The 17,455-nt window shown below is 47.5% G+C and overlaps 1 protein-coding gene across 1 annotated transcript; it reads right to left on the bottom strand.

Moving 5' to 3' along the window:
• Positions 1-11,300: 11,300 nt before the first annotated feature.
• LOC149437731 (D-3-phosphoglycerate dehydrogenase-like) lies at positions 11,301-16,468 on the bottom strand. Its single transcript, XM_089660673.1, has 3 exons — positions 16,241-16,468; positions 12,548-12,743; positions 11,301-11,493 (listed from the first exon to the last, which is right to left on the bottom strand). The coding sequence occupies exons 1-3, from the start codon at positions 16,433-16,435 to the stop codon at positions 11,366-11,368; spliced, it is 519 nt and encodes a 172-aa protein (XP_089516799.1). The 5' UTR covers positions 16,436-16,468; the 3' UTR covers positions 11,301-11,365.
• Between the last annotated feature and the right edge of the window lie 987 nt (positions 16,469-17,455).

Below are 17,455 nucleotides of genomic sequence, written 5' to 3'. Positions count from 1 at the left end.
GAACCAGTCTATATACCACTCCCCAGGTACAGACCACCCTACAATCCACCAGAACCAGTCTATATACCACTCCCCAGGTATAGACCACCCTACAGTCCACCAGAACCAGTCTACATACCACTCCCCAGGTATAGACCACCCTACAATCCACCAGAATTAGTCTATATACTTACTCTCCAGGTATAGACCCCCTACAATCCACCAGAACCAGTCTATATCCCACTCCCCAGGTATAGACCCCCTACAATCCACCAGAACCAGTCTATATACCACTCCCCGAGTATAGACACCCTACAATCCACCAGAACCAGTCTATATACCACTCCCCAGGTAGACCACCCTACAGTCCACCAGAACCAGTCTATATACCACTCCCCAGGTATAGACCACCCTACATTCCACCAGAACAAGTTTATATACCACTCCCCAGGTATAGACCACCCTACAGTCCACCAGAACCAGTCTATATACCACTCCCCAGGTATAGACCACCCTACAATCCACCAGAACCAGTCTATATACTTACTTCCCAGGTATAGACCCCCTACAATCCACCAGAATCAGTCTATATCCCACTCCCCAGGTATAGACCCCCTACAATCCACCAGAACCAGTCTATATACCACTCCCCGAGTATAGACCCCCTACAATCCACCAGAACCAGTCTATATACCACTCTCCAGCTATCAGCCGCCCTACAATCCACCAGAACCAGTCTATATACCACTCCCCAGGTATAGACCACCCTACAATCCACCAGAACCAGTCTATATCCCACTCCCCAGGTATAGACCCCCTACAATCCACCAGAACCAGTCTATATCCCACTCCCCAGGTATAGACCCCCTACAATCCACCAGAACCAGTCTATATACCACTCCCCGAGTATAGACCCCCTACAATCCAGCAGAACCAGTCTATATACCACTCCCCAGGTAGACCACCCTACAATCCACCAGAACCAGTCTATATACCACTCCCCAGGTATAGACCACCCTACAATCCACCAGAACCAGTCTATATACCACTCCCCAGGTAGACCACCCTACAATCCACCAGAACCAGTCTATATACCACTCCCCAGGTATAGACCACCCTACAATCCACCAGAACCAGTCTATATACCACTCCCCAGGTATAGACCACCCTACAATCCACCAGAACCAGTCTATATACCACTCCCCAGGTATAGACCACCCTACAATCCACCAGAACCAGTCTATATACTTACTCTCCAGCTATCGGCTGCCCTACAATCCAGTGGAACCAGTCTATATACCACTCACCAGGTATAGACCACCCTACAATCCACCAGAACCAGTCTATATACCACTCCCCAGGTAGACCACCCTACAATCCACCAGAACCAGTCTATATACTTACTCTCCAGCTATCGGCTGCCCTACAATCCAGTGGAACCAGTATGTATAACGACTTGCTGGGTATAGAGCACCCTCCAATCCACTGTATGTACTCACTCCCCAGTACAGGACCCCCTGCAATCCACTGTATGTACTCACTCCCCAGTACAGGACCCCCTCCAATCCACTGTATGTACTTACTCCCCAATACAGGACCCCTACAATCCACTGTATGTACTTACTCCCCAGTACAGGACCCCCTGCAATCCACTGTATGTACTCACTCCCCAGTACAGGACCCCCTACAATCCACTGTATGTACTCACTCCCCAGTACAGGACACCTTCTATGGGCCTCCCAATGTACTAAACACAGAAAAAATGAACGCTGCAGCATAGCGTTGGAAGAGGAAATATTTGCAGATATAATGGGGAAGTTGGAACCGATTGCAAGGTGTAGACAGGCCCTCAGAGCTCGATCACACCACCTTCATTCAATTTGCATTTAGCAGTGTTGCCTGACGCAGTCCGAAAGCATAGAAAACCAATTTGCCTCATGTCCTACCAGTATAGAGATCGGTGACCACAGTACAGAGATCGGTGCAGAGTTTGGTGCATGTATGACGTCTTCATACAACTTATAATACAAACTTGCATGGATATTGAGGAGAATATTATACCCCGACATAGCACCCCTCCCCCAGCACCGATAACAGGGGCCACACACTGTGAATATCAGAAAATCTGCTCCAGATAGATCCTCCTCTGTTTTTGGAGCTTCGAGATCCCTCATTGGAGGTCAAGCAAGAACCTCCACCATGTGGGCTGGCCAGGGACAACTAAACTCCAAACCCACCTGAACCCCCCCCCAAGAACAATCAGCTGCAGTGCTGATATAAAACACATCGATCATTCAATGGCTGTAAAGCAGATCTTGTACAAAGTGCTGGGGTGAGACACCTGACTCCCTGTGAGCTCCAAGCCGACCTCCAGCTGAAGGCCCTCCACAGTGTTCCCTCGCAGGATTAGGAAAATCTACCTCCACAGGTGTGAGTCTAGGCTCCGGACTCAGGCACATGGTGGCCCTCCCTAGGCAGTCAGCCTAGGGCCACATGCATACAGACCCTTTAGCCCCTGGGTGTCAAGACACAACTGGACGATGTACCAAGTGGTAGTCATGTTTAGGATTGTATATGTTCAGGGATGTATGCTTGGAACCAGTTGTTCGGAAGGCAGTAGGGATTGGGTGAAGAAGGGCTAGACACCCAGTGTGGCCTAAGAGGATGGTACATCCATCACACATCAACCCAGGCAGAGCACAGGGAAGAACCCGGTCACACCCAAATCCCCTCTCTCAGCATGCACCACTGGCAATAAACCTCCTAGTGGTTGACCAGGAGGACAGAAATATTCATAACTCAGCATTACAGGATCTTCTTCTACCATCACAACAAGAAGTGCTGGTGATCCACCAACATATGGATATCAGTGTTGGAAGAGGAATTACTTCCTGAGGAGTCCATATCACCATCTGATGAAAGGGCTTTGTGTCTCAAGAAGTGTGAAGCTCCCCAGTAGATGTCTCCAGGACTGTATTGTAGCTTATATTCTAGGATGGATTCACAGAGAGAATTCATTTTACACCACTGACATGCATATATTGGTGGATCACCGGCATTTCTAGTCTTTACACCAGGTCAGTTGTATGTTTGGATATGTCTGTTGGTGATCCCGGCCAGTTCTTTACATCTTATGGGATGTGGAGGGACATGAAGGAGGGACCTGCATGGCACAGTAATTATATGCAATGAAATACAAATATGGTGGATATGAAGAACGAGATGTTGGGTGGTCCTCTCACATCTGGTAGTTTGTAGAACACCCATGTCATGATTGAGTAACCTGGGGATGGAGCTCACAGAGAATATTACTGACTCCTAAAATGTAGTTGCTCTCGTTGGGTTGTTCTGGACAATCCTACACCATATTGTGGGTGAATCCGCTATAAGAGGCTCTGGAAGGTTATTACCCTCCAAATATTGGAGGTAAGATCAGCAGAGACGCTCATATGGAAAGGATATGCTTGAAAATGGAAGCCTGGATAGTCCACTCTGACCCTTTTCCCAAAAGTCGTAACTCAAATAATGACAAACCAACTTTATGGCAAGATTGTGGAGTAGCCAGATTATCTGATAACTTTCAGAAATGTAACACTGTGAAGGCCTCTGGCAGATCCTGCTCACAACCCAGTAACTGAAGTGGTAGATGTGGGCCCTCTTAGATCCACTGAGGCCCACATCTATCCACCCCCCAGCCCCCACTTGTAATTAGGTGGGGAGGTTGGAGACACGGCCTTTGGGTAATGCCCTTTGTGCCTGCAGTAATAAAAATGTCAGGGCTCATTCCCACTTGCAGCCTCAAGAGGGTGCCAAATATACCATGTGCGGTGCTTCAACCCGTATGAAAGGCCCTTACATCAGGATGACGCCCACCTGTATTAGGGTGGAGGCTGGGAAATTGGCTTCACTCAGTGAATGAATGGCTTCAACCCCCTGCCCCTTTAATCCAGGGCCAGCCCCTTCCTCCCAGACGTCCAATCCCGGCCCACTTCCTGCCTTGGTTCCTCTCAACTATGCCACAATTCCTCCTCCATCCCCCCTACCGCACCATCTACTAATCAGGAAAATGGTGTCAGCTTGGGCTCCCTTCCACAGAAAATGCTGCACCCCTTGCCACTGCCATGGCAACACTGCCTGCCGGCCCAGGATGCAGACACCTACCAGAGCCCCCAATCCTAAAACGCCTTGCACCCAGGTAGGTGCTCCACCCCCTCATACGTAGGCATTCCTTTGCCACATGGTGAGTCTACTGATCCTACCTCCAACTATTGAGGCAAACAACCTTCAAGAATTGTACAAACCTGATGATGATGTCAAAGGGAGTAAGAGCAGGAGGAGGAGGGGGGGAGGTAAATTTGGGTCACAGCTGGACATACACTTTAAATCAAATAGAACTGCAGCCCCGAGGCAGCCAGCTCAGTAAAAGTTAATGATTTCCAGGCAATGCTGCAGCTGTGTGACAGTTGGGAAGCCCTTTCGGTTCATTTTATAGAGCACCATACAGCCAGCTTCATGCTGATACCCCATTTGCTTCTAAGGAGCAGCCTTGTGTCAAAGTTCCTGTGCACTGCTCTACCCTCACCTGTGAGGGGCAGTATGGAGCTCGTGGTGGGCAGAGCTCAGTATGCACATTCACATAAAAACTGATGTTTCAGCCATAAGTCAATGTTAAAATATAACGCCATTTTTTTTTCTTTTCTCTGGTTTTGAGCAGTGTGAGAGGTCTAGAACCCTTTTCAGGTTTTAATGGCTGCCTTTACATCTGGGGGACCTTCAACTGCCATTTTAGAACCCTTTTGCAGAGCAGAATGATGGAGTGAATCTTAGGGAATGTGGCAGCTATGGGCAGGATTCAGGACTCCAGCAGACTGTGGGTTCAACGAATGATGCAGATTCTCCTGAGGAATTCTGTGTCAAGATGGCCGCCTAAATCTGGTAGGATTTAAGCATGCAATAAAATATGCTGTCCTCCCCAAGGTGGCTGCCTGGGGCCCATAGCAGGGGTCAAGTTAGTTATTGGTCTATCGCCAGCCTGAAGAAATAGCACGGTGCCACCTTCCGGTTGGTGGATATACTGCAGCCCACCATCTACCTACATGTCCATCACAATAAAGCTGTGGAGCTCTCTGATGGTTGGTTGCACCTTGTGAGGGGACTGTGGTGCTCAACTTCTGGAGGTGCCGGGCAGGCTGCTGGCCTCTCATTGTGGAGGCTTTTGTGTGTGTGCAATAAGGAGCTGCTTGAGTCCTACCCATGAAAGGTTAGCTTCCAGACTTTATGGGTGATTGGTTCAAAGTATACATCCAACACGTTTCGGGGGTTAAGAATGTCTCTTTCTTCAGGGTATTTAGTTATGAATCTGGGTGTTGTCATGGAATCACTTGGTGGAACATTTCAGAGATTGAGTTTGCCCAAAGAGTCAGGATCGCTCCGGTGCCACACCCAACACCCGGTATTATTACTAAGAGTCCTGAGGAAGGAACCCTAACCCATCTGAGATACGCTGGCTGTATACTTTGTACCAATCACTAATAAAGTCCGGGACTGAACCCTTCATGTCTAGGTCTTCACTCAAGTTGCTCTTCATTACGCACACACAAGGCAAAACTAGGAATTCACCTTACCTTTAGAGAGGAGACCTTCAAGATGTTGGCTGATGGTGCAATTTCTGGGGAAACAAAACATGACGAAACAAATATATCTATATATAGCAGTGTACTGCCTGGGGACAACGTTCTGTTTTTAGGATGAAGTTCTGAGAAATGTTAAAAATGGATGTTTTTTATGCAGAGTGTCTGGCTGATTCACTGGGGTGGAAGTCATGAAACACTTCTGTGTCCAAACCTTGCTCAGTCTTTACTCAACTCGATGAACGGCTGAACTTCCTCTTTGTTCCTCCAACACTTTGCATACTACAGTGATTGCAGGAGGTGATGTTAAGGGAGAACTCTTCCAAGGGACTCTGTGAACAATGAGTGGAATTATCAGCTGGGACCTCTCACATCATCATCTTGATCTGTTCAGATAGGAAGTGGTATCAAAACGTTTGGAGACTCGCTCTGTGTACAAGAAAGTACTTTATCTACGTTTACACACCATCACCTTCAAAATAGTCCCCTTTCACAGCAACACAGCGTTCCCAGTGTTCCCACCACTTCTGGAAAGTCTCCTTTTCAAACCATGTCAAGCACCTGCTGCTATTCACACTGGATCAATGTTGTCAAAATGGCGACCTTTGAGCTGGATCTTTATCTTTGGGAAGAGGGCGAAGTCCACAGGAGCCAAATTTGGCAAGTAGGGTGGGTGCGGAAATGAGATCATTGCAGCCTGGGGACACACTTTGCAGCAACATGGCGCATGTTTAAGTCACATTTGAGGATTACCTAGAGTCCAGGGATCTCCAAACTATGGCCCTCCAGCTGTTGAAGTACTACAAGTCTCATCATGCCTTTGCCTCTGGGAGTCTTGTCTGTGGTTGTCAGAGTCTTGCAAGGCCTCATGGGACTTGCAGTTCCTCAGCACCTGGAGGGCCATAGTTTGGAGACCCTTGGCCTAGACTGTTATGAGACACCAACAATGGCAGCAGTGTTGTGGATTGTTCTCAGACGATCATCATGCACAAGTTGCCAAATGGTTTCCCCATTTCACCATTTTCAGGGGTTGAGCTCGTTAAAGGTCTTCCTGATCTCTCATCGTCTTCCAGTGATGTTCTTCTGCTCTCGAAGCGTGCGTGGCACTCTAAACACCTCAAACGATTTGTTGCAGCGTGGGCGTAAACTTGCCGAATCATGTCAAACGTCTCTGTAACAGATTTGCCCGGTTTCATGCAGAATTTCATGTTTTCTCTTTGTTCTAACTTGCTGTCCATGATGACATAGCAGACGTGGTAACGCACTTGGTTAGAATAGCACCAGTTCCACAGATCCCAATGTACACAGGACGTTATCTTGTCTTTTGGCAAACTGACTTATGAACGTCGGTGCTCCCTGTGCCAGCGTATGTTGGCGTGTTACAAAACAAGTTTTGAAACTTTTTGATACCACCTCGTTTATGAGATTTCTCCTCACACTCTCAGATTCCATCCAACATTTATTTCATTGAGGAATAGAGATCTTCTCTTCTGAATATTCCTAATCTTCGCATTAGGTGGCCGGTCAGTTTGATTTCTTTTAAAGTTGTTTCTGCTCTAAGATGTGAGGTCCAGTATTGTACATTAGAGGAAGGATCTCTACCCATGTATCCCCCACATTCCTGAATGCTGATCATATCCCCCCTTATGTATTATACATGGAGATCATATCTCCCCTTATGTATTATACATGGAGATCATATCCCCCCTTATGTATTATACATGGAGATCATATCCCCCCTTATGTATTATACATGGAGATCATATCCCCCCTTATGTATTATACATGGAGATCATATCCCCCCCTTATGTATTATACATGGAGATCATATCCCCCCTTATGTATTATACATGGAGATCATATCCCCCCTTATGTATTATACATGGAGATCATATCCCCCCCTTATGTATTATACATGGAGATCATATCCCCCCTTATGTATTATACATGGAGATCATATCCCCCCCTTATGTATTATACACAGAGATCATATCCCCCCCTTATGTATTATACATGGTGATCATATCCCCCCCTTATGTATTATACATGGTGATCATATCCCCCCCTTATGTATTATACATGGAGATCATATCCCCCCTTATGTATTATACATGGAGATCATATCCCCCTTATGTATTATACATGGAGATCATATCCCCCCTTATGTATTATACATGGAGATCATATCCCCCTTATGTATTATACATGGTGATCATATCCCCCCTTATGTATTATACATGGAGATCATATCCCCCCTTATGTATTATACATGGAGATCATATCCCCCCTTATGTATTATACATGGAGATCATATCCCCCTCCTTATGTATTATACACGGAGATCATATCCCCCTCTTATGTATTATACATGGAGATCATATCCCCCCTTATGTATTATACACGGAGATCATATCCCCTCCTATGTATTATACACGGAGATCATATCCCCCCCTTATGTATTATACACGGAGATCATATCCCCCCCTTATGTATTATACATGGAGATCATATCCCCCCCTTATGTATTATACATGGAGATCATATCCCCCCTTATGTATTATACATGGAGATCATATCCCCCCTTATGTGTTATACATGGAGATCATATCCCCCCTTATGTATTATACATGGTGATCATATCCCCCTTTATGTATTATACATGGAGATCATATCCCCCCCTTATGTATTATACATGGAGATCATATCCCCCCTTATGTATTATACATGGTGATCATATCCCCCTTTATATATTATACATGGAGATCGTATCCCCCCCCCTTATGTATTATACATAGAGATCATATCCCCCTTATGTATTATAGATGGAGATCATATCCCCCCTTATGTATTATACATGGAGATCATATCCCCCCTTATGTATTATACATGGAGATCATATCCCCCCCCCTTATGTATTATACGTGGAGATCATATCCCCCCCTTATGTATTATACATGGAGATCATATCCCCCCTTATGTATTATACACGGTGATCATATCCCCCCTTATGTATTATACGTGGAGATCATATCCCCCCCTTATGTATTATACGTGGAGATCATATCCCCCCCCTTATGTATTATACGTGGAGATCATATCCCCCCCCTTATGTATTATACGTGGAGATCATATCCCCCCTTATGTATTATACGTGGAGATCCTATCCCCCCTTATGTATTATACGTGGAGATCGTATCCCCCCCTTATGTATTATACGTGGAGATCGTATCCCCCCCTTATGTATTATACGTGGTGATCGTATCCCCCCTTATGTATTATACATGGAGATCATATCCCCCCCTTATGTATTATACATGGAGATCATATCCCCCCCTTATGTATTATACATGGAGATCATATCCCCCCTTATGTATTATACATGGAGATCATATCCCCCCCTTATGTATTATACATGGAGATCATATCCCCCCCTTATGTATTATACATGGTGATCATATCCCTCTTATGTATTATACATGGAGATCATATCCCCCCCTTATGTATTATACATGGTGATCATATCCCCCCCCTTATGTATTATACATGGAGATCATATCCCCCCTTATGTATTATACATGGAGATCATATCCCCCCTTATGTGTTATACATGGGGATCATATCCCCCCTTATGTATTATACATGGTGATCATATCCCCCCTTATGTATTATACATGGAGAACATATCCCCCTTATGTATTATACATGGAGATCATATCCCCCCTTATGTATTATACATGGAGATCGTATCCCCCCTTTATGTATTATACATGGAGATCGTATCCCCCCCCCTTATGTATTATACATGGAGATCATATCCCCCCTTATGTATTATACATGGAGATCATATCCCCCCTTATGTATTATACATGGAGATCATATCCCCCTTATGTATTATACATGGAGATCATATCCCCCCCTTTATGTATTATACATGGAGATCATATCCCCCCTTATGTATTATACATGGAGATCATATCCCCCCTTTATGTATTATACATGGATACCACGTCCACAGCCACCCCTCTGTCCAAGGTTTTGCTCACCTCCTCATAAAAAGAAATCAGATTTGTTTGACAACTTCTGTCTTTCATGAATCCATGCTGTCTGTTGCTTAAAACATTTTTTTGAGCCTGTACTGGGAGACACAGCAAACCTTCTGGCAATGGTACGTATTGATGTGCCATCCTGGAGGAGTTGGACTGCCTGTACAACCTCTGTAGGGTCCAGGTATGGCCTCATGCTACCAGTAGTGACACTGACCCGAGCCAAATGCAAAACGAGTGAAAAACAATCAGAAAAGATGAGTAGGGAAAAAATGTCAGTGTACTCCACCTGTAAAACCATTCCTGTTTTGGGGGTCATCTCATTGTTGCTCATCTAGTCCACCTGTTGGTGATTTCAGGAACACCAAAGCAGCTGAAACTGATTATCAACCCCCTCTGCGACTAACCTGACTAGATCCATATCCCAGGAGGTTCATTGACTCGATGCTAGACTCTGATTACAAAGTCTTCCTTTCATTTTTTTGAGCCGTGTATAATAGTGGACCTTATGGGGTTTATTTACTAAACCTGGAGAGTCCAAAATCAGACTCCCTTCTGCATAGAAACCAATCAGCTTCCAGGTTTCATTGCCAAAGCTTCATTGAACAAGCTGAGGTTAGAAGCTGATTGGTTTCTATGCAGAAGGGAGTCTGATTTTGGACTCTCCAGCTTTAGTAAATAAACCCCTATGAGTCCATATGAACCTCTTAAATAGGTACTACCTAACCAAACGTGAGAGACAAAAGATCAGGTGCCAAAAATCAGGAATGTGGAGGTTACATGGGTAGTGATCCTACCTCCAATGTACAATGGTGGAACTCACATCACAGAGGAGTAACAAATGTAATGTCCATATGGACCTCCTTAATGGGGTACTCCATAACCATCATGAGATGGGAGACTTGTTGGCAGCAATCAGGAAAATGGAAGATGTATGGGTGTAGAACATACCTGCAATGTACAGTAGTGGCCCTCAGACCACAGAAAAGGAATGACTTTAATGTCCATATGGGTCCTTTAAATGGTCTACTTGATAACCAACATGAGAGACGAGAGACCAATTGGCAGCAATCAGGAATGTGGAGGATACACGAGCAGAGATCCTAATAGTGGACCTCACATCACAGGGAAGGAACAATTTTAGTCCGTATGGACCTCTGATATGGGGTACTTGATAACTAGCAGCATTCCTTTTTGTCAGTAAGTAGGAATATGGAGGATATCTGAGTGTAGATCCTACCTTTAACATACAATATTGGACCTCATATCACAGAAGGACAAATGAAACCATCCAGAGGATGCTGTACCTTCAGGCAGTAGATGCCTGCTAAGCATGGAATATACGAGATTGAGATTGGACAGCTCGTGATGCCATATCGAATTATGCCCAAAGAATGCAGGTCTACACCAAAGAGCCACCCAGAGGTTCAGCAGAAAAGAACCCCAGAATGCAGGTGATGCTGAATGCAAGGTCACAACATCACATGTGACAAGATCCAGGATTTTAATGGCAATCCAAGACATTTGGCTTGCATGGTTTAGAAGCCATTTAATGTAGACCCTCTGAAGTAGTCAATGTACATTTTTCCACCTTACAGAAGTCATACATTCTACAGCTGCATACAAAGAAAAGACGAGACACAGCAAGTACCAGCAATACTTTACTGACTACTAAGAAGAATATAGCACTTCGAATGGTCAGAGATCTGGTGATCAGAAGGTGACTTGCAGACAGGATCCCAGGGGCGACAGATCGGAGAGGGGCCTGGAGATGGCTGCTATGCTGTACCTTCCGGCAGTGTGGAATGATTCTAGATGATGTCCTGTGGAGGAGAGGAGCTCTGCCCAAGACAAAGAAGAAAAGTCAGGACAACAGCAAAGGACATGAAGATACTTCTATTGTTTTATTGTCTTGTTCCTATTATGTCCCTTTCCTTCCATGCAGAATTTAGATGTCCTTGTGTAGCAAAAGGTCCATATACAGTACATGTCCATTGTTTCTGTCTCATATGCAGGGGCGGACTGACCATTCGATCACTCGGGCACTGCCCGAGGGCCCGGGGTCAGTAGGGGGCCCCGTGAAATGCCCCGTTACCTTTTTATAGGCTTTTTTGGGTGTGCTTTGAGTGTGGGCAAGGAGACCGGAGCCCAAAGATCCCCTATTGCCCGGGGGCCCCATGAGTTGTCAGTCCACCCCTGCTCATATGGTATGTTGTTGTTCTCCATTTCTTTGTATTGTTATTGTGTTATAAAAAGAAGAACCCTTAACATGAACTGTGCACAGCAATGATTGGGTGTTGTTGGGTCTACTCGATGCATCATCAGTATTCACATGACTAAGAGCTATTTATGCGGAGCCTTTGGGCACCCTAAAGAAGAAGCATCACCTCAACTTACAAATCATTGTCAAGTCCTCCAGTGAACCAATGGCAGGTTGTATGTGGTCCCATTGTAATCAGGCTGTGGTTGCTGAGATAGCATGGTCAATAGCATGCGTTCCCTCCCTACCGCTGTTCAAGTACTCTTCAGTGGGATACGAATACCTAATGACAGCACTGGTTGCTGGCAGCAGGAACATGCTAGAGCCAAGTGCTGTCATTCACCACAGCAGAGGGAGGTGTCAGCTCAGATCACAACATATGGAGAAAGTTAGTAGAATGAGGAGAGGTGTCATTGGCTCCGGTGTTGTGCTGTAGCCCCCTTCATAGGAACACCCATAAATTGGGCTTCAGCCAGGGGTACAACTGATAGCCAACACAAACAGATATAAAGATGTGATTTTATTGCACAACGCAGTCATAGATATCAACAGGGCCACATGCTACATGCCCTGGGGATTCAACAATTCTTTCTAGGTTGAGTTGAGTGGATGATGGTAATGGAATAGTTACTTACCTAGTAGACTGCTGACAGAGGCCTCACTGGTCCACAGAAGTAGGGTTCCGCTCAGTGACACCGGGCTCCGGAAACGTGAAGATGCAGCCTGAAGCAGGCATGGCACGGTGCCACTCAGACCACCAACTAGATGTATATCCCCTGCAGACACCTCCAGCCTAGTCTCAGCTGAGTCCATGGAATGGCGGGCTGCCACCTAGGGACAAAGAAGGAAATATGTCAGCCAATCAGTGACTGGACAGAGCGGGTCAACTCAGATGGTGTGAAGTTCAGAAGGCAGGAACACAACACTGTAAGGGTATAGGTGGGCTTTGGCAGGGAAGACTGCGAAGACAAGAGTAATATACACACTTTATATACAGGTCTGGTTTATTCGGTGAGAAACCAAAGTGGTGCCAAAATGTAAAACACTTCTTTTTACCACAACTCTCATGTCTACGACCTAATATGTTGGTCTTTGAAAGGCCAGCTGATAGGGGTCATAGCCTACAAAGATCGGTCTTCAATTCCCTACTCAAGGGTAGGATTTATTTACTCCAGAGAACACAGGAAGTTAGAACCGAAGGGATATTTGCAGGATCAAGGGGTGTGTTTTTGGTACTTTTCAGATACGAAAAATGCTTTGAATGGTATATGTAAAAGACCAAAGAGAGGAAATACGAGAAGATCACCATTAGGGTTTACACGTTGTTTTATTCTTTCCATCCTGTGGAGCTCATAAACCAAAACTGTTGCAATATTTCTGATCTTAAAGCATATCCTCAATCTTACTAGTGTACCAGCTCCTTCGTCAGGCTGGTAAACGAGCTTCTCTGGCAGGAGTCGGTAGACAAGCTCCTTCATCAGGTACCAATAGACAAGCTCCTTTGTTAGGCAACAATGGGACCAGCTCCTTCGTCGGGCTAAGGAGAACCGGCTCCATCGTCGGGCTACGGTGAACCGGCTCCTTCGTCGGGCTACGGTGAACCGGCTCCTTCGTCGGGCTACGGTGAACCGGCTCCATCGTCGGGCTACGGAGAACCGGCTCCATCGTCGGGCTACGGAGAACCGGCTCCATCGTCGGGCTACGGAGAACCGGCTCCATCGTCGGGCTACGGAGAACCGGCTCCATCGTCGGGCTACGGAGAACCGGCCCCTTCGTCGGGCTACGGTGAACCGGCCCCTTCGTCGGGCTACGGTGAACCGGCCCCTTCGTCGGGCTACGGTGAACCGGCCCCTTCGTCGGGCTACGGTGAACCGGCCCCTTCGTCGGGCTACGGTGAACCGGCCCCTTCGTCGGGCTACGGTGAACCGGCCCCTTCGTCGGGCTACGGTGAACCGGCCCCTTCGTCGGGCTGCGGTGAACCGGCCCCTTCGTCGGGCTGCGGTGAACCGGCCCCTTCGTCGGGCTACTGAGAACCGGCTCCTTTGTCGGGCTACAGAGAACCGGCTCCTTCGTTGGGCTACAGTGGACAAGCTCCTTCCCCCGATAACAGTGGACCAGCTCCTTCAACAGGCCACAGCCGACCAGTAAGTTTGTTGGGCCACAGTGGACCAGCTCCTTCATCAGACAACAGTAGACCAGCTCCTTTATTAAGCAACAATGAGGAAGCTCCATCAGGCAACAGCAGAAAAGCTCCTTTGTGGTTCAACAGTAAAATAAATAGACAATGCAGCGCTCTAATATAATACATAAATTATATAAAATATAAAAGTAAATGCGTTTATGTAAACATCAACTGCTCGCATATCAAGGCAACCAGGCTGTATAAAGTCCCAATAAGAAATAATAATAGAATGCGCTGGATAGCGCCCCAGTGAGTGTAAGCATTGCGTCTGATTTATGGTGCGTAGGTGGTGATAAAGTTCAAAGATCAGATTGGTACAATTCGTGCTCCAAGTGAGTGTGGAAATGAGAATATATTGGACTAACCAGATAGCGCAATAAATTGTGCCTCTAAATTGTGCCTCTGAGTAACTCAGACCACTCCTGGTCATCATTCATCCTAGGGTAACCACGGGGATCTTCCAGCATACGTCAGCACGTCAGCTGATCCTCCACTGCTACTCTCCGGACTCCAGGGGAATTCCACTCCAAAAGTGTGTGTACCAAATAAAAGCACTTAAGAAATCCATCTTGAAAGCTCAGAATAAATGAGCCTTTCAGCTTTCCAGACAGGACTTGTCTGATCCCCAGGTGGACACTGTCCTTCGGGCAACAGTAGACCAGCTACTTCATCAGGTTTCAGTGGACCAGCTCCTTCCCCAGGTTACAGTGGACCAGCTCCTTCCCCAGGTTACAGTGGACCAGCTCCTTCCCCAGGTTACAGTGGACCAGCTCCTTCCCCAGGTTACAGTGGACCAGCTCCTTCACCAGGTTACAGTGGATCAGCTCCTTGACCAGGTTACAGTGGACCAGCTCCTTCTCCAGGTTACAGTGGATCAGCTCCTTGACCAGGTTACAGTGGATCAGCTCCTTCCCCAGGTTACAGTGGATCAGCTCCTTCCCCAGGTTACAGTGGATCAGCTCCTTCCCCAGGTTCCAGTGGATCAGCTCCTTCCCCAGGTTACAGTGGATCAGCTCCTTCCCCAGGTTACAGTGGATCAGCTCCTTCACCAGGTTACAGTGGATCAGCTCCTTCACCAGGTTACAGTGGATCAGCTCCTTCACCAGGTTACAGTGGATCAGCTCCTTCACCAGGTTACAGTGGACCAGCTCCTTCCCCAGGTTACAGTGGACCAGCTCCTTCACCAGGTTACAGTGGACCAGCTCCTTCCCCAGGTTACAGTGGACCAGCTCCTTCCCCAGGTTACAGTGGACCAGCTCCTTCACCAGGTTACAGTGGACCAGCTCCTTCACCAGGTTACAGTGGACCAGCTCCTTCCCCAGGTTACAGTGGACCAGCTCCTTCCCCAGGTTACAGTGGACCAGCTCCTTCCCCAGGTTACAGTGGACCAGCTCCTTCCCCAGGTTACAGTGGACCAGCTCCTTCACCAGGTTACAGTGGATCAGCTCCTTCCCCAGGTTACAGTGGATCAGCTCCTTCCCCAGGTTACAGTGGACCAGCTCCTTCCCCAGGTTTCAGTGGACCAGCTCCTTCCCCAGGTTACAGTGGATCAGCTCCTTCACCAGGTTACAGTGGATCAGCTCCTTCACCAGGTTACAGTGGATCAGCTCCTTCACCAGGTTACAGTGGACCAGCTCCTTCCCCAGGTTACAGTGGACCAGCTCCTTCCCCAGGTTACAGTGGATCAGCTCCTTCCCCAGGTTACAGTGGACCAGCTCCTTCCCCAGGTTACAGTGGATCAGCTCCTTCCCCAGGTTACAGTGGACCAGCTCCTTCACTTCGACTTCCTTGGGCACTTGTTTTAGCTGCTTCATCAGGCATGTGCTGGTGTTACGTGTTCTTGCTGTTCAAATATACCTGGAAACTCAGAGAGGTTAGCAGTTGCAAGCCTACAGATGTTGAAGACCATAAGCCTGGTATTGTAGTGATGCAATCCCATGGTGAATTGGTCAAAAAAGGGGAAAAAGGGACAGCTGTAAATTTCTGAGATCCAGAGAGCAGCTTAGAGATCTTACCTACAGGCCAAAATGGGCCATCTAAGAGCATGGCTGGCCAACACCATGGGAGATACAGACTAAAGGTAAAGAAAGGATACTTTATTTCTGGGCAGGAATTTTTGGTGGTTTGGTGTGAAATGGGAACTCACCTGGATTCCAACTTCCTTGGCAAACAGAGAGGAATTCACCAGGTTGACCTTCTTAGCGGAGTTTTGGAGAAGACCGATGGCTACAGCCGAGCAAAGGAAGGAGCCGGAGCTCTTCAGAGGATCTCCTAATTGAAGAAAATAAAATTTCACATAAAAAAAAAACATTAAAATATTCTGCTGATAGACAAACCACATAAAGAGTTGAGCTGCCCACAAAAGCTGAGTACACAATCCGCCCACCGAGCAGCCAATATCAGGAACCATTGTTACAGACATACAAGTAACATCATCCATCATGGGTTGAGGAAAGGGGGATGGGGGTGACTGGGCGTGTCATGTCTCAGGAAAAAAGGAATTGCTTGGGACAATCCATCCTGGCCTATTCATTTTCCTCGAGCAGACAAAGGGACAGAGGTACAGACGGGGGGACAGAGGCACGGACACGGGGGACAGAGGTACGGACACGGGGGGACAGAGGCACGGACACGGGGGGACAGAGGCACGGACACGGGGGGACAGAGGCACGGACACGGGTGGACAGAGGCACGGACGGGGGGGACAGAGGCACGGACGGGGGGGACAGAGGTACAGACAGGGGGACAGAGGTACAGACAGGGGAACAGAGACATAGACATGGGACAGAGGTACAGACAGGGGTACAGACGGGGACAGAGGTACAGAGGCATACACATAGACAGGGGGACAGAGGTACAGACAGGGGGACAGAGGTACAGACAGGGGGACAGAGGTACAGAAAGGGGGACAGAGGCATAGACATGGGGACAGAGGTACAGACAGGGGGACAGAGGTACAGACAGGGGGACAGAGGTACAGACGGGGGGACAGAGGCATACACATAGACATGGGGACAGAGGTACAGACGGGGGGACAGAGGCACGGACACGGGGGGACAGAGGTACAGACAGGGGGACAGAGGTACAGACAGGGGGACAGAGGCATACACATAGACATGGGGACAGAGGTACAGACGGGGGGACAGAGGCATACACATAGACATGGGGACAGAGGTACAGACGGGGGGACAGAGGCATACACATAGACATGGGGACAGAGGTACAGACGGGGGGACAGAGGCATACACATAGACATGGGGACAGAGGTACAGACGGGGGGACAGAGGCACGGACACGGGGGGACAGAGGTACAGACGGGGGGACAGAGGTACAGATGGGGGGACAGAGGCACGGACACGGG

The sequence above is a fragment of the Staurois parvus genome, unplaced genomic scaffold (genome assembly GCF_062004578.1).
Source record: "Staurois parvus isolate SC_StPar_1 unplaced genomic scaffold, SC_StPar_1.0 ptg001262l, whole genome shotgun sequence".
Taxonomy (NCBI): domain Eukaryota; kingdom Metazoa; phylum Chordata; class Amphibia; order Anura; family Ranidae; genus Staurois; species Staurois parvus.
The sequence above is the reverse complement of the archived record's forward strand: the minus strand, read 5'-3'. Positions and strand labels throughout refer to the sequence as shown.

What these genes read in the sequence shown, in the direction of transcription:
- LOC149437731 (XM_089660673.1), bottom strand. Translation starts at nt 16,435, where the DNA reads ATGTGGTTTGTCTATCAGCAGAATATTTTAATGTTTTTTTTTTATGTG. An exon ending in CCAAGGAAGTTGGAATCCAG is followed by an intron (nt 12,744 to 16,240) that starts GTGAGTTCCCAT and finishes CTTTGTCCCTAG; the next exon opens with GTGGCAGCCCGCCATTCCAT. An exon ending in CTCTGTCAGCAGTCTACTAG is followed by an intron (nt 11,494 to 12,547) that starts GTAAGTAACTAT and finishes TGTCTTGGGCAG; the next exon opens with AGCTCCTCTCCTCCACAGGA.